The 27383-nt window shown below is 39.6% G+C and overlaps 1 protein-coding gene and 1 long non-coding RNA gene across 3 annotated transcripts in view; one reads left to right on the plus strand and one right to left on the minus strand.

Annotated features, from left to right (window-relative positions):
* The window catches only part of WWP1 (WW domain containing E3 ubiquitin protein ligase 1), a 58393-nt gene extending 32317 nt beyond the window's left edge, over positions 1 to 26076 (minus strand). Inside the window, exons 1-2 of one of the 2 annotated variants that reach the window (XM_070940465.1) lie at positions 25890 to 26076; positions 3717 to 3807 (exon numbers count right to left, since the gene is read on the minus strand). In XM_070940465.1, coding sequence (XP_070796566.1) covers positions 3717 to 3786 — 70 coding nt within the window. In that variant the 5' untranslated portion in view covers positions 3787 to 3807; positions 25890 to 26076. The remainder of the gene's footprint in view (positions 1 to 3716; positions 3808 to 25889) is intronic. The other variant, XM_070940464.1, reaches the window with a different exon arrangement.
* A 103-nt stretch (positions 26077 to 26179) lies between these two features.
* Positions 26180 to 27383, plus strand: part of LOC139314689 (uncharacterized) — a 46499-nt gene continuing 45295 nt past the window's right edge. Inside the window, exon 1 of the long non-coding RNA XR_011600206.1 lies at positions 26180 to 26415. This is a non-coding gene — a long non-coding RNA (uncharacterized lncRNA). The remainder of the gene's footprint in view (positions 26416 to 27383) is intronic.

Here is a 27383-nt window from a genome sequence, read left to right on the forward strand (position 1 = left end):
GGTTTATTTTCGGGAGGAGGCTTACTTTAGCGCATGCGCTCAAAAGCCTAATTGGGCTTATTATCAGGGGATGTCTTATTTTTGGGGAAACAGGGTAAGTCCTGGTGGTTGGTTAGTCTTGTGACTGTCATGTTACCTAGTCTGGTAACAAAACATCCGCAGTCAAGCAGCAAGCTCAGAGGACAAACCTCTGCTTAAACCAATTATGTGAGTTAGGCCTAAAAAACCAATTATGTTTGTTAGGTAGGACAATGCTGTCATTAGATGAGAAGGATCACATCCTTCTCCTTCCCTGCCACAATTGCATTCAATTCAGGATTTAGGAAGCATGCCTATTCCGTGGCAGACCCTGCCCTATGGAATACCCTTCCCTGACATTTAAGATCTGGCTTTCTTCCAAGCACTGGGATTGGGGTAACATAAATGAGAGGATTTAATGACGTCTGGTTTTGATATCTTAACTTTGGTGCCAGATTTTTAATGTTCATGATTTTAGGAGATACTGTACAGTCATGTGAAAAAGAAAGCACACCCTCTTTTGAGTTCTACACTTTTCATATCAGGACATAGTAAAAATTATCTCATCCTTAGCAGTGCTTAAAAGTAGGTAAATACAATCTCAGATGAACAACACATGATATATTACACCATGTCATCACGGCTTCTCCATTTTGGCTTTCTTTCTGTAAAATAAATGATATGATGCAATAAGTCATGATGCAGTCCCACAAAGGATTTCCACACACATACATGTGTGTGGAATGTATGTGGAGGGAAGAGGAATTGCTTCCCTGCCAGCTTCCCGACTGATTTTCAGGAGAAGCTAACAGAGAAGATTAAAAATGGCGATCAAATAATCATGGGTGCCTGGCAACTAGTCATAAGTGCAAATCGGTTGCCAAGCACTCACCTCACAATCATGTGGCCACCATGACATTTGACAACAACCAGAAGTCATTTATCATTTGAATATACCTAAAGCTTACTTAGTTCTTTGAGATTTACTGTCTTCCCTGGGATTAAGTATTTTGAGCTTCTTTAGATTTCAAGGATCCTAAAACAGGTCAATGCTATGTTCTTGTTTCACAAAGATCATTATAGTTGTTTTAGTGCCTGTATTGCCTTGGAACAGGTGCTTTACAGTCCATAAAATATCCCGACTTTAATAAAGCTTTGTATGGATCCCCTTGTTCACATGATCATATTTACTTGACAACAGTTTGCATTTATGACCGGTTGCCAAATATCTTGCAATCATTTGAAAGTCAATGGGGGAAGCCAGCAGAGAAGGCTGCAAATCAAGGGGAGGTTGGAAAAGGTCTGGTCCCTTAGCATGCTGGAAGGGAAATCAGATCTGGCGTAAATGCTAGTAAACGCCATTATACACGACTGTCCCCCAATGGGACTAGGAGAAGACCCAGATCTCCCAGGTATGGTGGAGGCCCAATTCCTCTACCTACTCTACCATGTCTTAGAGACACAGGCCCCCTCTCCAGCCCTCCACTTAATGACTCATATATTCACTTACCAACTGCAACTGGGAGAGTTGAGATTGTGGTTGTTGAGCAAAACAACACATTGTTTAATGGCCACTTTGCTCAATCACTGAGATTCCAGGCCCATGAGTGGCCATAGGACTATCAGAACAATACCTATAACTATAAAACTTTTTATAGGCTAAATTTGATATCTAATTAAACTCCCAAAGCAGACCTTTCACTGAATTTACTCCCATCATATATCCCAAACTTCGATCATCAACTGTAGCAATGTAAATTAATAGAAAGATACTGAGAGAAAGCTCAGAAAAGGCCAAGGTGATTAAAAACTATTTGACTGGTACAAAATTCAAGGAAGAAAAAGCAATTCTTCTCTTTCTTATCAACTACAGGTAACCATATGATTAAAGCCAAGGCACATGGAAGTTCAATAAAACTTGAAGGACCATGGTATCATGCTGCACCAGTTGGAAGAGTTAGGGGTGAGGGGCACCGTGTTGCGGTGGTTCTCCTCCTTTCTCTCCGACCGGTCACAGTCTGTGTTGGCAGGAGGGCAAAGCTCGACCCCAAGGTCCCTTGTATGTGGGGTGCCACAGGGGTCGGTCCTCTCGCCCTTCTTTTCAACATTTATGTGAAGCTGCTGGGTGAGATCATCCGTGGTTTCGGGGTGAAGTACCATCAGTACGCTGATGACACTCAGCTGTACATCTCCACCCCGGATCACCCCAATGATGCCCTTGAAGTGATGTCCTGGTGCCTGAAGGCTGTACGGATCTGGATGGGGAGAAACAGACTCAAGCTCAACCCATCCAAGACCAAGTGGCTGTGGTTTCCGACGTCCCGATATAGTCAGTTGGTGCTATCACTGAATATTGGGGGCAAGTCGTTGGCCCCCACGGAGAGGGCTCGCAATTTGGGTGTCCTCTGGACTCACAGCTGTCTTTAGAAGAGCACTTGACTGCTGTGGCAGGGAGGGCTTTTTATCAGGTCCGCCTGATTCACCAGTTGCGTCCCTTTCTGGATCGGGACTCGTTAAGCACGGTCACTCATGCCCTCGTCACTTCCCGCCTGGATTACTGCAATGCTCTCTACATGGGGCTCCCCTTGAGGAGCACCCGGAGGCTCCAGTTGGTCCAGAATGTGGCCGCGCGGGTTCTGGGAGCGATGTGGTGCTCCCATGTGACTCCCCTCCTGCGCAAGCTGCATTGGCTCCCGGTGGTCTTCCGGGTGCGCTTCAAGGTTTTGGTTACCACCTTTAGAGCGCTCCATGGCTTAGGACCGGGGTATCTACAAGAACGCCTTTTGCCACCAGTAACCTCTTACCGACCAGTACGCTCCCATAGAGAGGGGCTTCTCAGGGTGCCTTCAGCCAAACACTGTCGACTGACGGCCCCCAGGGGGAGAACCTTCTCTGTGAGGGCACCTGCCATCTGGAACGAGCTCCTCCCGGAGATACGGAGGATTCTGGATCTGCGCGCTTTCCGCCGTGCCCTCAAAATATTCCTATTCCAGCAGGCTGGCCTGGCCTAGCCTCTCTTTTAAATTGCTTTTTTAAATTTTAAATTTGTCTTATAAATTGGGGTGTTTTAAATTTGTTTTCTGGGCCAAAGGATTTAATGTATTTTAAATGGTTTTTAACGTTTGTATTATATGTATTTTATTTTCTGGCTGTTCACTGCCCTGAGTCCTTCGGGAGTAGGGTGGTATATAAATTTAATTAAATAATAACAATAACAATAACAATAACAATAATGTTATTTCATTCTAGTGTATGATTATCTATTTTTAAAATAAACATAGTTATCAAATATAAATTAAAAACAACCAAAATAATATGGCATAGGGTTTTCTGCCTAAGCAGGGGGTTGGACTAGAAGACCTCCAAAATCCCTTCCAACTGTTCTGTTCTGTTCCCGTTCCCATTCCCATTCCCATTCCCTTCTATTCTATTCCTATTCTATTCAAATGTTAGGGCACCACCAGGCATTTCTCTTTGCTCAAACTAATAGGCTATAATGTGGTATTTCTATTTTAAAAGGATAACATAGACATATAAAATATAACTGTAAATCTGCAAAGGATTAAATCTGTACTAGTCACTTCAGGGAGAGATATAATCAAACACAGATAAACAGAACAAGAGATAAAGTAGAATCTATTTTTATTTATCAATGGCAGGCAAATAATAAAACGCATCATTTGTTGATTTTAACTTACTTGTTACTTGCATCTGTAGTCTTCCATTGTAGTTATTACTGCTTCCAGATGTTGGGGAGGCTGCAGCCATATCAGAGAATGCACTTTCAGCCTATTGAAGAAGACAAAATATTTGACTATATGTTCCCATTTTTCTACTAAAATTACAATCAGCTGATAATAATTGAATGAATCAAGTTTAGTTTCTATAAACCAGGGGTGTCAAATTCAAGGCCCAGAGGTCAGATCCAGCCCATGAGGTACTTAGATCTGGCCGCCAGGGCTGCCCTGGAAACAATGAACGACCAGCCCACGGTCCCTCTGCCAGTGAAAATGGAGCTCAGGCAGCCCTCCCGAGCTCAGTTTTCACTGGCAGATGGTTGCAGGAGGTCATCGCACCTGAAAACGGAGCTTGCAAGGGCTGTGCGCAACCTTCCGATCTGTTTTCACTGGCAGAGAGCAGCAGGAGGCCGTTGCAGCCAAAAACAGAGCCTGGGAGCCCATTTTCGCTGGCAGAGCGCTTGGGCCACCACAGTGGCCCCCGTTACAAGTGATGTCAAGCTGGCCATGCCCACCCTGGTCCCTCAAGGTCAAACACAACCCTGATGTGGCCCTCAATGAAATCGAGTTTTTTGAAATTATTGTCAAAAATGTTTATTTTTATTTGTGTTTATGTTTTATTTTTAAGAAAATAAATAGTAATTCTAATCTGATACTTCACGTCTTTATCACTTAAGCAACCATTCAAAGTTACAATGGACCTCCCCAGAGATAGGATTCACTTACCTTCCCTACTGATTCACAAATGTGAGCACACGTGCAATCTTCCGCACATGCTCAGCCTGCCGCACGTGCTCTTTGCTCGCAAGCACAGCCTCCAAAATGTGGCTAAATAGGACGCCATTACTTCCAGTTGGGTGGGCGGGGCCTACCACAGTTAGCACTACCGGTTCACCTGAACCAGACAGAACCGGCTGAATCCCACCACTGGACCTCCCCAGAGCTACTCATGACCTGTTTTTAAAGTTCAAATGCCCACGTGCATTCACATGATTGCATTTTGGACACTTGGCAACTGACTGACATTTACGGCCATTTACAGGTCCCACAATCACATGACCCCAATTTTTGAATTTTTCACTTCACTTCTAGTTTTTGGCAAAAAATACATGCTACAATGCTACAATGCTGTATGACCATAATTCCAGGGTTAATTAGTCCTAAATCAGGAATTACCTATACAGCTGTGGCAGGGGTGAAATCAGTGGTGGGATTCTGCCAGTTCTAGGGGGTTCGGCCGAACCATTTGTTAAATTGCTGGCTCGCCCCGCCCCTTGCCCCGTCCCTCCGCATCACTATTTATTGCCAATAAATAGTGGCAGGCGAGGGGCAGGAGAGCCAGCAATTTAACGAACGGTTCAGTGTTTTTTTGTAATTTTATTGGCCCGCAGAGCTTCAGCATAGGCTAATTAGCCCTTGATTAGATCGGCTCCCGGAAAATTAGGCAGGCAGATTTCTTTTCTTTTTCCTCACCAAAAAAGGTAGGTGCAAACAATGGGAATGTCGAGAGCCCTCGACACCTCGTCGGGTAGCAGCGATCCTGACCTCCTCTCCTGGACTCGCAGCCGGGCTCGCTAGCTAATCAGCGGCATGAGTGGGGGGGGCTTGGGCAGCGATGCACAATCACGGTGGTGAAGGGGGGTGTTGGCTTCAGGCACTCAGGCGGTTGGTCACCCCTGCGGCCGGGATAGGGCTGATACTCTAACGCCCTCCGCTCCTGCGGTGCCATGGCGCATGCGCTGTGGCCACCCGACCCGGAAGGGCGTGTACTTTGACGGCGCGAATGTTTAAAAGGCGCTGGGAGGCAGCCGCTCCCAACGCCGACTTTGTGCACAGCGCACTGATGTCACCTACCGCTACCGTTGTGACCTGATTGGATTAAAGACTTCATGCACACAGGAACTGGCATTTGCGTTATCTTTTCCTTTTGGGTGAAACAACGTACGGGGGGGTTGACAGGGAAATTTAGGGAAAAAGAGGAGATTTCAAGATTTTAAAACACAAAAGAAAAAATGCTCTATTTAACTAGGGAATTGTAATAATTGAGATACTATTAATTGTATATTGTGTTGAAAGCAGAAATGGTTAAGTTGTGGTTTGGAGGAATATATGGGGGAAATTATTTATTATTATTGGTAAATATAATTGATTTGTAAGAAATTGGATTGCATGGAAATAATTGGAATATTCATGTTCATATTGATTAATATACAAAAAAGGTAGTTATATAACTAATTGATTTATATTAAAATGTTGAATTTATATTAAACAACTGTAATATTACATAATTAACCAATGTAAGGATGGATATAAAAATAGATGACAATCGGAAGGGGTATAATATAGAATAGAAGGGAAAAATTGAATTTGATTAAGATTAGAGATGAGGATGAAGGGTAATATTGGTTTTTTACAAAAATAGATGAGGAATGAATATGGCAAAAAGGAAATATAGAAATTGTAAATTTAATTGAAATGACTAAACACAGTTTAAATTTGTGAACCGGCCAAATACTCTGTTCAAAGAAAATACATTGTATGTTTGTATGTGTGTTTCTAATTATTGTTATTTATTCATATTTGTTCTCTTTTATTCTTTAAAGTTTAACAATTCATTCTTTATCTTAATATCTTTATATTTGTTTGGGGTTGGCTTTCTTCCCTTTCATCTTTTTTATTGTACAGCAATCTTTCTCCTCAAACCTACCACCTCTGTCTTTTCTTTCCTTCTTACTTTCTCTTCCCCCCCTCTTCTTCTTCTCCCTACTTCCTCTTCCTTTCTCCTTCTCCTCCTCTCTTCCTCCCTCTCTTACCCTCACTCCTGCTCTAATTTCCCTTCCCTTCCTTCATCCCTCTCTATTGCTGTATCCTTTTATGCATATGGACTACTCAGAGGGCTGAAAAAATTATTTTTGACTTTTTTCAGCCCTCTGTAGTCCCTATGCAGATAGCCACGCCCACCGGTCACTTGACCAGCTAGCCACGCCCACCTGGTCCCATGACCACCAAGCCACACCCCCAACTAAGCCATGCCCATAGAACCGGTTGTTAAAAAAATTGAATCCCACCACTGGGTGAAATCCAGCAGATTCTGACAGGTTCTGGAGAACCGGTAGCGGAAATTTTGAGTAGTTCGGAGAACCGGCAAAAGCAACTTCTGGCTGGTCCCAGAGTGGGGTGGGAATGGAGATTTTGCAATATCCTTCCCCCAGGAGTGCGGAGGGAATGGGGATTTTGCAGTATCCTACCTCTGGAGTTAGGGGGGAATGGAGATTTTGCAGTATCTTTCCCCCAGGAGTGGGGAGGGAATGGGGATTTTGCAGTATCCTTCCCCTGCCACGCCCACTAAGTCACGCCCACCAAGCCACGCCCACAGAACTAGTAGTAAAAAAAAAATTGGATTTCACCTCTGAGATGTGGCCAAAACTATTGGTACACCTCCATGTTTTCCAAAAAATTATTGCAATGTCATGAAGTAAATTGAAACTTACAAAAGCAAATGGCATCCATTAATCTTTATTCAATACAGAAGTGTTACAGAGAAGACACGTTGATTTTGTTGTATGACTTAACATATCCTTGTAAATAATAAAACAAATTTAAATAGTATGGGCATAATTATTGGTATCCTTAAGCTAAGATTTCATAGCATATCATTTTGAGGCAATAACTGCAATGAGTGTACTTCTGAATAAGATTTTATATTTCTCAATTGGCAATCTGTGCCACTCTTCTTGAAATATTACTCCAATTGTTTTAGGTTTCATAGGCTCTTCTCAACTGTGACTTTCAACTCCTTTCATAAATGTTCAATTGGATTCAGGTGAGAAGTTAAAGCAGGCTCCTTCTGAACAGCCCAATGTTTGCTTTCCAACCATTCTCTGGTTCTCTCTGAAATGTTTTGGGCCATTATTCTGTTAGAGACCCATGAGCTAAGGCAGAGCGTTCTAACACTGGGCATTATAGTTTAACACCATGATGTCTTGATAATTTTCTGATTTCATTTATTCATTAATCCCATAACTTTATGAAGGTTCATGTTTCACGGTAGAGTTGGTGTTATTTAAAAAGCATTTTTTTTTTTGTGAACATACAGCTGCTGTAACTTACAAGAAACCTCTAATTTTGTTTAAATTGTCCAAAAGACATTGTCATAAAAATCTATGCCTTGTAAACATGCATTTTGGCAAACTGCAATTTGGCTGTTTCGTGCCAATCTTTAAGAAGTAGGATCTTGTACAGTGGACACCACTTTCAGTCAGACAGTGTTTGACAGTGTAACATGATATTGTTGTAACTTGATCTTGCAGATCAGCCAGGATGTGTTTTGCAATTTTCCTTGATTCTTTCTCTACCATTCAAACTTTCCTCCTGTTCAATCCATAGTCAATTTTTATCTTGTGGCCATATCCAGGGAGGTTGTCTATGGTTCCAGGGATCTTAAGCTTCTTGATAACATTGACATTCATGGTCACAAGAACATGAAGTTCTTTGAAGACCTTTTGTAATCTTTACCATGCTTGGCTGTTACCTTTTTCCTTTCCTCCTCAGTCAAATCTCTGCTTTTCTTTCTTTTGTCATGCTTACTGTGCTGCACACAATGATACAAATATCTGAGTACTTTTCCCCAAATTGGCTGAGTGATTAATTATGAGACTGAATATGACAATAATTAAAGTGAATAGTCTGCTTCAGAGATCATTAAAATACAATAACAGTTTAATATCTAAGGATGAAAATAATTATGTCCATTTCATTTTAATTTGTTTTATTTACAAGAATATGTTAACTCATGCCTCAAAAGCAAAGTGTCTGCACTATAGAACAAAGAATGGTGGAGGCCATTTATCTGTTTGTTTCAATTTATTTCATGGTAAATTGTGAAAAAATGAAGGTATCAATACTTTTAATCACGTCTGCAAAATAGTTACTACTGCTTTCATATTTTTAGTTGTTAGTAGGCCCAATAAATTCATGTCTGTAACAAAACACTTAAAAACAGGGGTGAAATCCAGCCGGTTCTGACAGGTTCTGGAGAATTGGTAGCAGAAATTTTGAGCAGTTCAAAGAACCGGTAGCGGAAATTTTGAGTAGTTGGGAGAACCGGCAAATACCACCTCTGGCTGACCCCAGAGTGGGGTGGGAATGGAGATTTTGCAGTATCCTTCCCCTGCCACGTCCACCATGTGATGCCATGCCAACCAAGCCACGCCCACAGAACCAGTAGTAAAAATATTTGGATTTCACCACTGCTTAAAGAGCATGTAAGATGTCATGGTTAGGAAATTGATTTATCAATAGGGAGACTCAGTTTTAAGTCTATCCTTAACCACAGAAACTCATTGGATGACTTTTGTCAACCATTCTCTTTCAACCCAACTCATCTCATAAGTTTGTTGTTGTGGGGATAAGAAATTAAAATGATTCCCATGAAAACCACCTTTAGTTCTTGAAAGAAAATTGTAACTTTAATTTAACTGATTAAACTGTAAATTTAATTAATAAATAAGCACTATTACATAGATAGTACTATTTCAAAATTTATTTATTTATATCCTGTCTTTATTATTTTTATAAATAATTCAACATGATAAACATGCCCAATACTCTTTACTCTTCCTATTTTCCCCACAACAAGAATCCTGTGAGGTAAATTGGGTTGAAACTGGCCCAAGCTCACCAGCTGGCTTTCATGCCTCAGGCTGAATTAGAACACACAGTTTACACAAATCAGCACCTTAACATCTCTCAAATATACAAGTTGTTAAAATTTGTGAACTCTTTTGAATTTTCAATATTTCTGCGTAATATGACCTAAAAGATGTCTATTTTCCACCCATTGAAAAACTAAATAAAGAGAACTTATTCTTATAATGTTGACATCTGTCATTTACCTATTGCTTCCAATTAATGAAAAAGTTATAGAGATCATGTGCTTATGAAGACATTAGATATAATCATAAACCTGTGGAAAACATAAAACTAAATTGGAGATAATCTATCAGCACAATTCTTTTACACAGCAGAATCAACTCTAATAGCTCTTAAAGTGATTTTCTTGTACTAAGTAAAATGAATCACAATCTGAAAGTCTTCTTTCCTACACATCTTCAATACAATTAATATCTGATTCCAGCTAATCATTTCAGGTCCTCTACCCTATCATATCAGAAAACGTTTGCTTTCTGTTAAGAACATACCACAATCAGGCAGGGGTATTATAAACAGCCTTTCAGACAGATTGATGTGATCTAGGAAATTTAGGCAGGTGGAATATAAATAGCAAACCAGTAAGTCACTTATTCAATGTTAATAGTCCAACATACTACAGAACTCTCTCTTATGCCTACTTTGTCCTTTGCAATGCTGCAGGGAAGGTAGACAAGACTACTTTTGCACTGTGAATTTGGCTGTGTTTTAGAGGAACCTGAGATTCTAGCCAACATGTTCCATCAATGCCCTTTCAATAATAACTTGTTCTCTGCCTTCATAACTTTATCTGTTAATATGTCCTCTGAGAATGACTTTTGTTTGCTTTACATTATCAGATTGTGCATATGTAATATTTAAGAAACCAGTTGAAAACAGACTTGAACAACTGATTTTTTTTTTTACTGCCACCACTGCTTTATATAGAAAGGGGTTAGGTATATAAATAAAAATATGCTTTTTAGTGTTTTGTGTCTTGTTGTCATGTAACTGGTCACTGACAGCAATAAAGTTATACATAAAGAATAATATTTGATCACTGTTACCAGGGTTCCTGAAAAGATATTTTTATGTTTGTCTTTCCAATGTTCACCTAGTAGATTTCCTGTAACTGTTGACTAGACTGGTACGAGAACTTGGCCTTCTCTGATTTTGCTTTATCATTAACAACAACAAAAAATCTGTATGAAATGTATGCTAACCAATTTATCTCAAACAAAAACAGAGAGGTTGTAAGTCCTTGACTTACAATCATTCAAAGTCCTGATGACTTGAAAAAGGGACTTGCAACCCGGATCCAAAGTTCCAACAATCAGGTCCCCTCTGCAGTCAAATGATTGCATTTGGGGCACTCGGCAACAGCCTCATTTACAGCCATTTGCAATATCCCACAGTCACATGACTTCATTTTATGCTGTTTTTGTCAAAAGACAGCGCTTCGTTCCAGCTTTCAACAAAACACTTACCAAACCATTGGCTCACTTACAGTCTGCCACATTGACTTAATGACCATTGCAAAAAAACATAAAATTGAGTCAGTCACATGACCCAAGTCATTTTACAATTGTCACAAAGTAAGATCCTAATAGGCAGGCATCATTGTAGACATGTCAAGGAATACCTGTACTATATTTCTACAATCATGTCCTCTTATTCTCAAATTAAAAGCAAATAAAACATTTTACTTTTTGCTCTCTTAAACTGAATTAGAATCATATATGATAGTGGTATGTAACTATTAGTTAAAATATAGAAAAATGTTGCTAAATATTTAGAAAAACTGTAATGGTAAAAAATTGTATAAGTTAGAACTAAAAATAATTTGGTGCTAAGGTAATAATTTAAATATGTTACTGAATAATAATCAATTGAAAAACAGCTGACATTCTGGAATGCAAGCAGTTATTTATTGTTAATATTAGCTAAGATAAAAATAAACTATTGATTTATTTTTAAAGTATTTATACTCAATTCTTCAGCTGAAAAGCTTTCAGAGCAGCTTTTATAATTAGAAACAACAGTTCCTGCCCTTAGGGTCTTATAATGTAAAAGGTATAAGAAGTAAAATGATATTCCATATTTAGATTAATAATCCGTATTAGTGAAAAAGTAAATGTTAATAAATGTTACATATAAACTATAACCCAAACTATCAAAATAGTTTAAAAGTGTGGATGTTAGCTCACCTTCAATATCCTGGTCTGGGTGGTTTGTCCCCTCTACCATTCATCTCTTTCACTTAATACTATTTTTCATACTGAAATATCAGAGCATAGTGCAGATCCATAGTAACAGCAGCTTGATTACTTATTTTCCTTTTTTTTTTTCATTCTAGATCTCAAACCATAGTTCAAGTATCAAAACAACAAAAATCACACCATTTCAAACCAAACTGATCCTAATATTCCATTCTGGAATGATACATTTTGGAAACTGTAAGTATTGAAGAATGTATAAACTGATTTAATTTCAAACTAAGGTTTTGTAGTTGATATTATAGAAATGTCTACAGTGTTATAAATTTCAGCTGAAAACACAAGTTTAACACAGGAAGGGAAAGCCAATGAACTATCAAAACCCTATTCACAGATAATTAACCATTAAGCTCATTATACCACATTAAGACAAAGAAAGAACATTCTCTTTATCATTTTTCTAGATAGCAGAATGTCAATACAGATATAATGTACCTTGCCAGACAAAAGCACACAATCACCACCTCCCACAAGAATTTGGAAGTCTCAGAGGAAAACAAACCTCCTGCAACTTGTATACAAGTTGGAAAAGATGTTATTTATTTAAACCAACCTAAATCCTGATCAGTGCACGTATCCACTAAGCCATTCACAACAGGTGACTGACTATCCAACGTTTATAGAAAATCTCCAACAAAGGAAGTTGTTCACTACCATTCTAGATAAATTGTTTTATTGTTCAATTATTCTTACCATCAGAAAATTCCTCCTAATGTTGAATGATTCTATTTCAACATGTTCTATTTCAACATGTTCATCATCCTGCTCTTTTTTAAAAAAGAACAAGTCCACCCATCCTCTCTTCCACATGACAACTTTCTGATATTTGCAAATCACTACAGCATTCTCTCTCCATCTTACTTTTCACAAGTTAAATATGCCCAGCTGATATAACCATTCTTCATAATGCTTTCTACTCCTTACATCCAAGTAGTTCTGGTCTATATTTACTGGATCTCTATGTCCATTTTAATGTGAGGTACTCAGCAACTGACATAGATGTCCATGTGTAGTCTGACCACTGTTGACTATACTAGCACTGTTACTTCAGTGATTGATTTTGTTAAAATTATATTGGTCACTTTGTTACATCACACTGTTTGCTCATATTCAGTTGATAGCTCCCAGAAGCCCTAATTCTTTCTCATATGCAGTGTCACTTTATAAGTCTTCCACTTTTTTAAATGTTAGCTTTTTCCAGTCTTCCAGCATCTCAACAGCTCTCTAGGAATTTTTTCTGTTTTGCATGCCATTGCAAGTAACAAAGATTCCTGATGATTAACTTATTTAAAAAAAACATAAAAACATATAAAATTGCAGAAAAATATTAATTGTAAAAGCAATAACCAACAACAGCATATCACCATCATCTTTCAAAATAGCTTTAGAAATTTCAAACTTCTACAATTTTCCAGGTATTTAATATTAGGGAGATATAGGTATTACAAAAGTCATTAAGAAAAGCATGTTTCTAGGTTTCAGCTTCCCTCACATTCTTAAAAAAATGGAGAACCACTAATAATTTCTCCTAGATAGAAGAGTTCCCTGAAGGATTTTTTAAAATTAATCCTTGACTAGGTTCTCCCACTTCATTCCTCAATTACATAGAAAATGCCAATCAGTTCTGCTTTCTCCATATTCTGTCATTATTCCTCCACTTCCACTACACAATGCAACAATAGCCCCTTTTACTGTACATCAGACATATTAGAACAGTCACAACTATATCCAAACTCATGCTACATTTTAAATTCCTTGCCAGCCTTATCGTCTTCTGAGTTTTGTCTTTCTGACACACATCCTTAACAAGCTTGAGGTACCAATTTCTTGTCTCAGTTGTGGCTCCTCCGCTTGGTCTTATAATTGCTTCCCAGCTTGTCCCACTATGATTATTCTTCATCCAATATAGACTCAATCTTTTTTTTTCCATTTTTTTTCTTCTCACTGAGTTCTTTTATGCCTATACTATTAATACAGATGGCCTTTGCTATCCACAGACTTTTTATACATGCTTTCTCATATACACAATTAACAAAGAGCAGATCTCAAGTCACAGATCTCAGTGTTCATCTATCTACAATGTTGCCCTTTTTTCATAAATTTATGAATCCACAAAATCAAATATGCCTAATCTGCAACCCTAAGATCACAATCCTGGACAGCTAGTAATGCAGCCCCACAAGATTGTAAACTATACACATTATATGATTTTATATATATTAATTATACTGTATATGTTATATGCAATCCAAGACAATTCCTCTTCAACTAAAGGTTTGAAGCCAAAATGTTTCAAAACTATGCACTAAACGGTGGAAATGTTTTCTCATAAATAAAGTGTGTTTCTAAGTATTATAGTAGGATCATTCTGCTGTGATCTACCCAGTGAGCCTGACACCTAGAGGTCCCATTCTGCTGACCTTCATGGAGAGCCTTCTGTGTAATGCTTGTGTTTTCTTCCCTTTTCTTTATGAGTCTCAAAGATGGCTGGCCTCAATATAAAGCCTTTCATTTTGTACTTCAGCAAAATGCAAACTTTCATTTGCAAAAGGTGTAATTTCTGTTAAAACAAGAAACATAGCATATTTCTCAGCTGCAGAGGCCTTTCCAAAGGCCTCTGATAGCAAAACAGAGGTGGGAGTGACATGTGCATCAATCTGGAGCTCATTTTTCGGCTGCAGAGGCCTTTCCTGGAGACTGCTGATGGTGAAATGGAGGCCGACGGCAACGCACGCAAGCGGCCGCAGAAGAAGTGGGTTAGCAAGGCGAGGCATGTGTTGGGGCTTGGGATACCTCACTGCAACTATCCTAAAGCAGGTGCAGGGCAGTTCCACCCTCCCCCATCCGCACCCTAGCTTCATTTTACCCATGCACTTTGCCCCACCTCATGCAACCAGGTGCAACAGAGTGGGCAGAGTCTTAATTAGGGCTTATTTTGGGGTTAAGGCTTATATTATAAAAATCAAGCTAGGATTTATTTTTGGGATAGGTCTTATTTTCGGGAAAACACGGTATATACCAAATAATGTAGTTAAGAATGTTAAATCAGTGGACCAATTGGGCAGACCAATTGGACTGTGCAGTTTTAGGTAAAATTGGGTATCATAGAAGTAATTCTGTTGTTTGTTTTTTAAAAATAGTCCTTGGAAAATTATGTACTACAAAGACTGTATATATACAACCAGTGACAAAGAAACAGCAATGGTAAAGTAGTTATTGAGATTGAAAATAAATGCCTTTGCTACCCTGTGCTCTGCCTCAAAGACTCAAATATCCCTAAACTGCTTTGCATAATAATTTATCTTAAATCTTCCAATACCAAAAAGATATTTTAGCAAGTGATCATCTAAGAGGCAACTTGTTTGTCAGATCAACAGTTATTTAGTCCAATAATTTAGTCAATTATTCCATTTCTCCCACTGGCCAAAGTTATGATCCTTTTATTCCTAGGGTTTCTATTTTAGTTGCAACAGCAATGTTCCAAAGAACAGGCAGGCAGGAAAAGGCCGGTCATCTTAGATATAATTCATCAGGATTGTATTAGAATTTGGTCTTAGTTTCATGGTTCATATAAGTAATATATGAAGCAAAATGAAAGAATATCATTTACTAAAAACAAGAAGGCATCACAGCTCTTAGATGAGAGATAAAGATTTTAGGGTCAAATAGTAAGATTTAAACTAAAGGTATAGCCTTCTTACTTATTCGCTATATCCTGAGAGCTTCTAGGATGTGGCTACCCTGAACCTTTTCCCTTCTCCCTCACCCATTTTGGGACTGCACAGTCTCTTAATCTGAACCACTTTCTGGGAAAGCTCTGTTGGCAAAAGTTTCTCCCATTGCTTTTGCAGGAGCACATTTCATCACATGAAGTTAGATCAGCAGTCTGGTAGTTACAGTATTAGAATATTTAGGAAGTGATAGAATAGCTGTAGAAATAAGACAAACAACAGAAGAATCTGTAGAGATTCTAATCAACTTTCCCAGCAAATCTGGATACGATGGCTAAAAGATTGTAAGAATTCAGTCTATGCACCAATATCAAAGATAAAAAACAGAGTATGTTAACTACAGTACATGTAGGACTTTATTTAGGCTGGCATTGCCATCACATATCACATATTAGGGCACATATTTGCATCACTTAGCAATAGCAATCCTAATTGTTGTTGTAACAATAATTAGGTTGCATAGTTCATTAAACAGAAAAGGATGGGAGTTTCACGCAAGGAGTGCAGGCGTTGCTGTGGACAGGCACTACAGAGCACAGATGGATTGGGGGGAGCACAGAAGAGCCATAGGAAAGTTGACAGGACTATCTATATTGAATAAGTCTTAATTTTACACACTAACAAAATACTACTTCAGATCATAGCTGATACCATTTTTAACAGCTTAATTTGCAGGCCCTGTAATGAAGAGATTCAGTGTAATTTCCAGGGGGAATCATAAATTTCCTGGCAACAGGTATCATATATAAAGTAACTAAAGTTTAGTTTGTAGGAACATAAAGCTTAGTGATTCTTAATGGAAGAACAGCTAATAAGAACATAAAGACAGTGTTTAAAATTTGTTTCATTCTGTGACAAATCATATTTCAAAATCACTGACTGAGTGATGCCATTTGATGCAATCTGGTTATTAAATATCCCAACAGTTTTTGAATATGCGTTATCCATTTTAACAATCAAAAGTTGGAATAATATACTAAATATATAAGCTGTTGTTAAGTTGTATAGTCATGGTAAATTTAATATTTATCTTTCATTGATATTTCTATTGTTGCATATTGTTGTCAAATTATGTAATATTTGAGTTGTTCAGTTTCTGAATCATAATTCATTAACAACCCCTGAGGTAGATGTAGTTGCCGAGTATACTGGGATATTAATGCAGGACTTGTTGCTGAGAATTTAGAAGTCAGTGTTCGGCACCCTTCTGTCTGTGTGAGAGTCAGGGATACAGGGTGTGTGTGTGTGTGTGTGTGTGTGTGTGTGTGTGTGTGTGTATGTGTTGGCAGCCTTGCCCCCAAACTGGCCAATGAAAGAGACCAGTCCTGGAGTGGGGTAGATTGAATGTGAATGGAGCTGGAGTTGAGGGAGAGTTCCTTCTGGTGCTGAGATCTAACACTGGAGGGCCTCACGAACCTTTTCTCTTCACATTCTCCTCACTGAGTAATTTCGTTGGGAGCCACAGTTAGGAAAGAGTACGGTTATCAACAGGGAAGAGGGGATAGCTCAGAAGAAATGGGAGCTGGCTATAAGATCCCAATAGTGATGAATAAAGGAAAATATGGCAAGAGTTGAGAAATGTGTTGTTCATGAGGACTGAGCCACAGGTACTACTATATTTTTTGCACTATAAAACACACCGGACCATAAGACACACAGTAGCTTTAGAGGAGGAAAAGTAGAAAAAAAAATCTCCTTCTGCCTCCCAGCATCCATCTGGTATTCATCTGGCTAGCATTCTTGCAGCAAACAGCAAACAGCCTGGTCAGCTTCAGCATGTTATCGCTGCCCCAGCATGTGGCTCATCAGGGCTCCACTCCGTTGTGCCCACCATCCATCAACTGACCTGAGCTGCTGCCACCGGCAAGGAACGCTGGAGCCTTTGCTGCTGAGCAGCTGATTGGCGGTTGAAACAGCCTCCCAGAATACCACCAATCAGCTGTTCTAGGCAATGGGGATTGCTGTCGCCAACCACCAGTGATAGGCAGCGGTGGTGGCGATCCCCGTCACCTGGAACAGCCGATCGGCAATATTCCGGGAAGCCAATCCAACCACCAATCAGCTGCTCAGCAGCGAAGGCTCCAGAATTCCCCAGCAGCAGTGAACGGTTCACCCCTGCACACCAACCCCCCTCCCCCCACCGTAGTATTTACTCTATAAGACACACAGACATTTCCACCCACTTTTTAGGGAGGGAAGTGCGTCTTATAGTGTGAAAAGTACAGTAATTCCTGTGCATGTTCCAGTTTCTTAGACTCAACTGTAAGCCCCAGATGGTAGACTTTCAAGGTTCTGGGCTGTCTGCTGGTGGTGGTGAAGACTAGATCAGTTTGTAATAAAGCTATCTTGATTCTATTGTTTTTTTTTTTTAATGTTTCTAGCATTTTTAGTTGTATTTTTTTTTTTTGTAGGCTACCCAGAGTTATTGATTGAGATAGGTGGCTATAGAAAATGATTGATTGACTGACTGACTGAATAAATATAATTGATTCACCAGCATTTAACACGATTGGTCCCAGAACTGCACCGATTACTGGCTAGTTGTTATCTTTAAAGCCCTTCATAGTTTAGGACCTGGGCATGTTCAGGGCTGCTAACTCTATCTGCATGTCGATCAGGATTGTTCTGATTTTTGCATTCCTTGTCTTATGGAATGTCATCTGCAGGATCTATGCTTCATAATGTATTTAATCGAATTTATATGGCCTAACATATCAAGAAAAGCTTTCCTTCAGAGATTGGTTCAGTTCTCACGCTACTGAGTTTTCATGAAGAAATAAAGATTTGACTGTTTCAGTATGCTTTCATGACTTGATATGTTACTTTGTTCTTCCAATTAGAATTTCTAGAACAAATAACTATCAAGGTGTTGGTGTATCTAGATAATTGTTTTGTACTGATGAAAAATATTTAATCATATATTTGCTAGTCAAACCAGATTTTTTTTAGTTTAGTAGCATTTTTAGTCAGGATTTGTATTTAATACTTTGTTTTTGTTCTGTGCAACAATGTTTCCAGAAAGAAGAATATGTGACATGCATATCTTTGGAGAATACTTAAAAGTTTCATTTTACATATACATTTGATTAAAATGTATAGTTTTTAAAATGACCAGGTCAAATAGTCCTGGTAGGTTTCTGAAAGTTAAACCACTAATTTACTGATTAAACTGGCTATCCAATATCAGTAGACCTTTCTTCATTTTTTATGAAAGACAAAAATAATTAAGAACTTTTAAAAAATAATTTTAAGTTCTTTTTTGCTTGAAAAAAACTGGCTTTATCTGATAACAATACATGGAGATGTTTATGATGTCTTTAAGAGTCAAGCTCAAGTTGAAAGAAACTATAGATTATGCTTTGGCTTAAGTGTCCAAGATAAAATAGATATACTAGGGACGTTTCTTGCCTTGTGGACTATCTTGTTGACTAGTTGACTCTGAAAATTAAGGAAGAGATAAATTACTTCATGTTTCTTTTTAGATTATTCTAGCAGTGTGTTTTACTTCTGAATTAATACTAGTGGGTTAAGTATGCTGAGTATTCTATCCATTAGGTGTAAACTAATAGTGGATTGAATTTAATTGGCTCTTGCTATCTCATCTCTGGGTTTGGGTCTGACACTTCATCTTCTAGTATTAGCAATTCTTATAAGTAATGACCACCTTCTAAATTAACTTGAACACTGACATCTTTATTGCACAAAATTTCATAAGCTCCATCTTTGTTTGATCTTCTTAATCAATTACTATCCATCAAGTTTCTGGTGAGGATTCATGGCAAACTAGATGTTGAAGGAATGGGATGGCATTGCAATCAGATCAGTAGCAGACAATGAAGAGGAAAGATTATGAGATTGCCTGCTTGCACTCTGGACAACTGCTCCTTGTAAGTAAACTGGAGGAACTGAGGCTTTTGTGGTTGCATCATGAGTTGGGAGTCAAAGGATTTCAATCAAACTCACAACCACAATGCATTTTATATGAATATAAAAGCTCACATAAGCCTCATTATTTAACCATTTTTGGATATAAATAATTTACAGCTAAAGAGAGATGTTCTGACTGGCAGAATAAAAATTTCATTTGGTGAGTTATTATGCTTTCTGGATTACAAAGGAATAAAGAAAAAAGGTTTTAAAGATTTAAACATTTTTGCCAAAAAAACGTAACAAGGGGTTGATGTAAGAAACTTTAAAACAGGTAAAGAAACAGTTATCTCAAAAAATTATTTTAGGGTGAAAATGCTTTTAAACTAATTGGATTTAAAAAAACAAATCAAAAACCAATCACAGGACTGGTTTTTATTTTCTATTAAAAAGGGCAGACAATTGGGGGATTTAAAGGACAAAAGATACAGATAACTTCAAACACTTTGAAGTTAATTATAACTATGCAACTATGTTGACTGTGATGCTGCCTGGAACTACGGAATGCCACTTGAGACTAAAGTATTAAGGACACTGGAAGACAAAAATTAAAAGGGGGATAGCTTGTCTTTTCTCTTTTCCTTGTTTGATACACTTTCATTTTTGGATAATGTAATAGCAACCCAACCACCAGAAAAGTAACAAAAATGGAGGAGAGGACTACTAGAGCAAACTATAGAGAGAGGAATTACATCAGATTTGCTCAGAAAATATTTGAGCAACTGACCAGAAAGTTAGCTGAATTGCTTAACATAAATTTATAGTTTTTGAAAAAAGAATGGAGAAAAGACTTGTAAAGATGAATAGTTAAGAAATAATAAACTCTTTTAATTAAAAATTAAAGAATTTAATTAAAAACAAATTATTTTGATCAACCAATTATTTTGATCAAACCCTACTTTGAGCTCTTAAAAGTTTCACTTTTCCCTATATTTTTCTCCCACCAATCAATTCCACCAACAAAAATAATTAAAACTACCATTCAACCCACCTAATCCCTATCCCTACCCATTTTTAATTCATTCTGTTTACCATGTTTAAGTTTATTCATCTCCGTACAAAGTCATCTCCATCTCCACTATCCTTTTTTTCCTCTTCGAGCTCCAATATATGTCTTGGCTTCTGATGGCTTTTAAAAGAAGTTAAATTAATGGACTAAATAAAATTCTACTCTTTCTTTGGATTTCTATTTGAAGAGAATGACCTAAATCTGAATCTGACCGAACACAGTTAAGAACCCATATTAGGTCTTATCTAGTGGCGATGGAAGCGGCGAAACGTCACTACTTCGCCACCCTCATTGCATCTGCAGAAAACTGCCCAGCGGCCTTGTCAATCAGGGAGAGAGGGAAGACCCTTTGCAGGGCAGAGCTGAGGATTTTGTACAGTTTCTGCATGATAAAATCGCTCAGATCCGGATCGGATTGGACTCTGACTGGGCAGAATCCAATCGGGAGACTAGGGTGGGTCTTGAGAATAATATCTGGATTGAGTTTGACCCTGTTTCTGTCAAGGAAGTGGACAGGATTGTGGGCAAACTTAGTTCCTCCACTTGCTTATTGGACCCTTGTCCCTCCTGGTTGGTTTCGGCTGCCAGAGAGGTGACTAGAGACTGGATCCAGGCAATTGTCAACGCTTCGTTGAGAGAGGGGAACTTCCCCACCTCTCTTAAGGAGGCGGTGGTTCGACCTCTCCTCAAGAAGCCTTCCCTGGATCCAGATTCACTTAATAACTATCGTCCCGGCTCCAATCTTCGCTTCATCGCAAAGGTTGTTGAGACTGGGGTGGCTCAACAGCTCCCACAATTCCTGGAGGAAACGGAATACCTTGACCCATACCAATCAGGCTTCCGACACGGTCACAGCACGGAAACGGCATTGGTCGCTCTGGTGAATGATCTCTGGCGGGCTCGGGATGGGGGCTGTTCCTCCATCCTGGTCCTACTTGACCTCTCAGCAGCTTTTGATACCATCGACCATGGTATCCTACTGCAGCGACTTGTGGGGTTAGGGGTGGGAGGCACTGTCTTACGGTGGTTTTCCTCCTACCTCTCGGGTCGCTTTCAGTTTGTATGGGCGGGAGGGCAGAGATCCACCCCAAGGCCTCTTAATTGTGGGGTGCCTCAGGGGTCGGTTCTCTCCCCCCTGCTCTTTAACATCTATATGAAGCCACTGGGTGAGATCATTCGTGGCTTTGGGGTGAGATATCATCAATATGCTGATGATACCCAATTATACATCTCCACCCCAGACCACCCCAGAGATGCCCTTTCCGTGATGTCCCGTTGCCTGGAGAAGGTACGGGCATAGATGGGCAGAAACAGACTCAAACTCAATCCCTCTAAGACTGAGTGGCTGTGGATGCCGGCATCTCAGGTTTCAGAGGCTCCATCACTTTTGATAGATGGGGAAAAACTTGCACCCGTTGATAGGGCTCGCAACCTGGGTGTCCTCCTGGATGCTCGGCTATCCCTAGAAGACCATCTAACGGCCGTGACCAGGGGGGCCTTCGCACAGGTTCGCCTGGTGCACCAGTTGCGCCCTTTCCTGGACCGAGATGACCTTCGCACAGTCACTCATGCCCTGGTTACTTCCCGCTTGGATTACTGCAATTCCCTCTACATGGGCCTGCCCCTGAGATGTACCCGGAGACTCCAGCTGATCCAGAATGCAGCTGCACGGGTTGTTATGGGAGCCCCTCGTTACTCCCATATAACACCCCTCCTGCATGAGCTGTACTGGTTACCAGTGGTTCTCCGGGTCTGCTTCAAGGTGCTAGTCCTCACCTATAAGGCCCTTCATGACTTAGGTCCGGGATATTTGCATGACCTTCTCCTGCCTGCCTCTCACCGTCCTGTTCGTTCACATAGGGCCGCTCTCCTCAGGGTTCCGACAGCGAGCCAATGTCACCTTGCTGTGCCCAGGGGTAGGGCGTTCTCTGTGGGTGCTCCCACCCTCTGGAATGAATTGCCTACTGAGCTCCGGACGGCTCCTGATCTCCGCTCCTTCCGTCGGGACTTAAAGACTTGGCTTTTCAAACAAATAGGCTGAGACTGATTCCGGGCTTTATTATTTACTACTAATTAATTATTTGGATTAAATTATGATTTTATTGTACTTGTTTCTTAACTTGTGTTCGCCGCCCTGAGTCCTTTGGGAGAATGGCGGCATATAAATACATTTAATAAATAAATAAATAAATAAAAAAATCTCAAAGAAGCATGGAATAGTAGGCATTAATGCTGCTTTAGCTATAGATTATGATCAGTGCCCCTCTCCCCAACTGGTCTAAGCTATTGCAAGAAAGCTCAGTTATTGTGGTGAAAACTTTACTCTTTTTGATGTCAACAGAGGGATAAAAGCTGATTACATCTGCTCTGATGAAGGACGGCCTTTCATTCTTCCTTGTGAATACTGTAGCAATAAACATTCCACAATGCTGTAGCATAATAATGACTTATTTTAAGGATATGAAACTTGCTCTGGAAGCTTTATCAGCTGAAAAATAGGACATAAATATTTGAAGTAAATAAGTATAGTCATTCCACTGAATCTGCTGCATTTTGTTTTCTCTCTGTCTCACCTGAACAACTTTCATCATTCTTTAAAAAACATAGTTTATATTTAAGAACTGGTATCTGTACTTGTCTTTCTTCATCCTTTTTGCAGTACCGTATTCTTTTTATATTGCAAATTTGATTCAAATCTGAACTAGGCTACAATAGTTCTTTAACAACATGATTTATAGCTTAGTGTAGCTTAGTACAATACCTGAACCTAACGTTCATGAGACTTTGTTGAAATAACAAAGAATTGCATAAAATATGATGCTACTTAAATATTCAAATACTTGTGTTTGTGTTTATTGATATTTAGATCTATAATTTGAAAAGCCCATCAAAAGTACCAACATTTGAACAGAACAAGTAATTACATTCAAATCCCGCTTGCTTCATTTTGTCTCATTAGCAATAATTTCAGAGTTCTGCAGAACTATTACCTAGTCAAAGAGTAGCAACTTTTCTAATTTCCCATATCCATTAAAATCTACCTTAACTCTATCTACTAATGTTTTGAATTATGCTCAGAAAACAAAAATCAGTAATGCTATTTTAATACTACCAAAATAAATTCTATTTTTTTAGTTTCCAAGCATATAATACAATTAACTTGATAGTATGCTCCATTTAGCTCAGTGAGACTAATCTTTATGTCACTACTATAGTTATAAAGGTAAGGACTAAACTGCAATTAGTCACTATATTATGTTTCAGTTGATGTTTATAAGTAATACACCATGTTGCACTTTAATACATTAACATGGATGCTAACAAGACATATGTACTTATGGCAAGGCTCTCTTTGTCTCAGATAGTATTAAGCTATAAATCTGATTTTAAGAGAAGCCTTAGACTGGTAAGTAAAAAAAAAAAAAAAAATCCCAGAAGGAGGCAAAAACAAACCACTTCCATACTATTGCCAAGAAAACCTAACAGATAGTCAGTCATGTAATCACTACTAGCTGAGCTTGACTTGAATACATCTGTATCTTTTAAAATTACATATTTTTCTATATTTTTTGAAATGTCAATTGCCACAAGCTTTTATACATTGTTGAAATGAAATGGAAATAAATCCTGCTAATGGTACTTGGTTTTGCTCCCATTATTGTAACTGGAAAACTTCACTTAGTTAGTTTCTGCTAAAGAATAGTAAATCGATCACATAAAGCACAGAATTCTTAGTGGGTAGGAGCTAAGTTGGTCCATATCTCAAATTATTATGGTAAGTTACCAGCTAAATTAGCAATATTTTGAAAATTAATATTATTTTTTGTCTTTTTTTAAGTGAGAAATGGGATGCTACAAAGGTGACAAGCTGGAGGAAATAATATTATGTTTAATGGTGATAAAAACAAAACTATGGCAATTACAGCCTGTTAATGAAGAGTGGCAAAGATTACTGCCCAAAATTCCTATTCCACAAGTACCTTTGCATTTTATTATCTTAAAAGATGACCTATATATAGTTAAAATATTAAACATCAGTTCAATACTGTAGGTTAGATCTGAACCTAAAAGATTAAAGACACTAATCTGCCAAAAAAAAATTGAAAACATGTTTAAGACCTAGGACATATTATTCCAAAATGTAGTAGATATTTCTAAGCAAAGCAAGCCTTAATGGAAAGCCTTGTATCGCATTACAGTGCTTGATAAAAAGACAAAGATAAAAAGTTTACTCAATAAACTTTTTAATATTTTTTTTATTTTATTCAATAAACTTTTAAAAACTTTAATAAAAAAGTTTATTAAATAAAATACTTCAACATCAAGCAATTACATAAAGAAGAATCAAGTATGACTTGAATACTAATATCCACCAACCCATTCCAGAACACATCATAACGTCACATCATAAGTCAACTTCACTTTAAAACACAGTAAGATTTTAGTCTTAAGACTTCATTATTCGGTTTTCAGAAGAATGCTATTAAACTTATTGCATAACACTTTTTTTCTACCATTTCAATCAATGCTATACATCACATGCACTTTTTATTGAAAGCAAGTCAGGGACTTAGGGAGCTGTTTTCAAATCAACATCTGCATTATCTAGCCAGCTACAACAACAACAACAAAATTGTTCAAAACTGTGTGGAAATGGGGAATATTTTGGTAAGATATAATCAACCCTTCGAGACTTTCAGCCTTCCAGCAGCAACACGCTCTAGACTTGGGAGAAAAGCTGTATTACTGTATGCAGTATTTTGGGCAAAGGAGGGGAAGAGGGGGGGGTTGCAAGACCAAGAAACGCTGCAGAGTTAAAGCAAGTCATCCTAAAGTGAGACACTCCTTTTCCTCATCACCTCCTCCTTCCCAGAAATAAATACCAACAAACATAAAGACAGAACCCAATATATCCCCCTGTCCTTTGGATCCAGAAATAAGTCACCCCTGGTGTGGCCAAAATGCTTCCCAGGGCACCCGACGCCTCTGCCAATCAACGCTGCTAACGGGGTTCAAGGTTCAGCCCTCAACCTGGCTCCTCTCCCACGGCCCGCCTTACCCTCTCTACCCCTCCCGGCAGTTAAAGACCTAAAATGCGAATAAACAAGGTGACACCAGGCCAAGGAGCGAGTCGGGTCTGTAAAGAGAAGGCTGGCAATCAGCCTCTGCCCTCCGGGTTTCCCTTGAACAAGCCGGGCAAGGGAGGAAAAAAAAAACAGAGGACAGATCTCGCCCTCCTCTCCGATTTGTTCAGCTGGGACGTCAGCGGTCCCCGAGGGGCACGAAGAGCTCCTTCCCCAAACACGACCCCCAAAAGAAGCAATAGCGTGTCTTGCCCACCCCCCGCCTCCTGTCTGTCTGTCTGTCTCTCTCTCTCAGGCCCCCACCAAGGAATAGAATACTCGGGGCGAGACTACGGCGGCGGCGGCTACGCAGCCTGTTTATTTGTCAAGAGTCAAAGCTGGCTGAATGGCTGCTTTTCCTCTCACTCGCTCGGTCTTACCGTGGCTCGGGGCCCAGCTGCGAGGTAGTGCCGCCACCGCCGCCCCCCTTTTCTCTCTCTCTCTCTCTCTCTGACAAGAGAGGGGCTGGGTTCTCTCCTCAACCTTCGGCACCGCTCCCAACCGTCGGCACCGCCGCCGCCGCCGCCTTTAGCGCCGCTGCCGCCCCAGCGCAACAAAATGATGCCATCTCACAGCAGCGGCATCGGAGCCTCTCCTCACAGGAGAGCGCGCTCTCGCGCTCGGGCTCCCGTCTGCCCCTGGCGGCGCGCGCCTCAACCGTCGAGGAAGGGGGAGGAGAAGGCGAGACAACCCCCAAAGCGCGACCCAAGCCGTGAGGCGGGGGTGGGGAGGGAATAGCTCGAGACTTCAGGGCAAGGGAGAAAGAGTGCGCAGGCGCGCAACACCAGCCGCCTAGCCAAGGAACTGAAGAGAGAGATGGAAGTTGCCAGTGCAAAGAGAGGCCGCGCTTCATTTACTGCTCCCCGCTGGAGCAGAGGTCATGGACCAAACCACTACTTGTGAAAGGTAAAGGGGTGACATCTGAAAGTTGAACACTGTGTGGCCGGATAACATTAATGTTTGCCCGTCCCCGGTACAGTCCGGACTGAACCAATGGAGAAGAAATCGAGGAGGGACGGGTGTCACAACGTAACCAAGAAAGCTGGGAAGTAGCGATCGCTTGTACCCGTTTATTATTTAATTAATATTTATTGGATAGATCTACATTATTCAACCAGTTGACCGGATGATCTGTTATGTAGGTCTCTAAGCCTGCAAAGTGTATAGAATAAGAAAGTGAATTGCTACGCACTTCGTATACATGCCTGTGAGTAAGCCTACTGAACCTGCTGAACGTAGTTACAAGGCACGCTAAATATGTTTGTCTAAATCGTTTACCTATAAATTACTTTAGATTATATTATACATAGTAGATAGAAAGTATATTTCTGTATCTATATCTAATATCATCTATTAATATTAAGACAACGGTGGGGGAGAAGGAAATCTTCAGGAGTTTTGGGATAAATGTGACACTTTGAGTAAAAATGCATAGGATTAAGCTATGTAGCAAGAAACAGATAGAGAAAGAGTGAGGAATACTATCTAGACCACTGAAACACTGATAGACCATTGAAACAAAGACACTTAGTCCAGTGGTGGGTTGCCCCCAGTTCGCACCGGTTCTATAGAACCGGTAGTAAAACCGGTGGGAGGCTCCGCCCACCGACCCCGATGTCATCAAAATGCTTCTGCGCATGCGCAGAAGAGAGCGCACGTGCAACCCCGTTGAGAACCAGTAGTAAAGGTAAGTAGAACCCACCCCTGACTTAGTCCATCATCAAAGTATTTGGGTACCAGTCTGTCTCACAGAGAAAAGTAGGCACATCCTGAGTGTGTGCCTATACACTGCATATATCTCCGAGTTGATGGGATGGAGCTTGCAAAGTCCTGAATAGAGACTCACCCAAAATGCACATAATAATATAAGCATA

Source organism: Pituophis catenifer, unplaced genomic scaffold (genome assembly GCF_029215685.1).
Source record: "Pituophis catenifer annectens isolate HBS135680 unplaced genomic scaffold, rPitCat1.0.hap2 SCAF_3, whole genome shotgun sequence".
Classification (NCBI taxonomy): Eukaryota; Metazoa; Chordata; class Lepidosauria; order Squamata; family Colubridae; genus Pituophis; species Pituophis catenifer.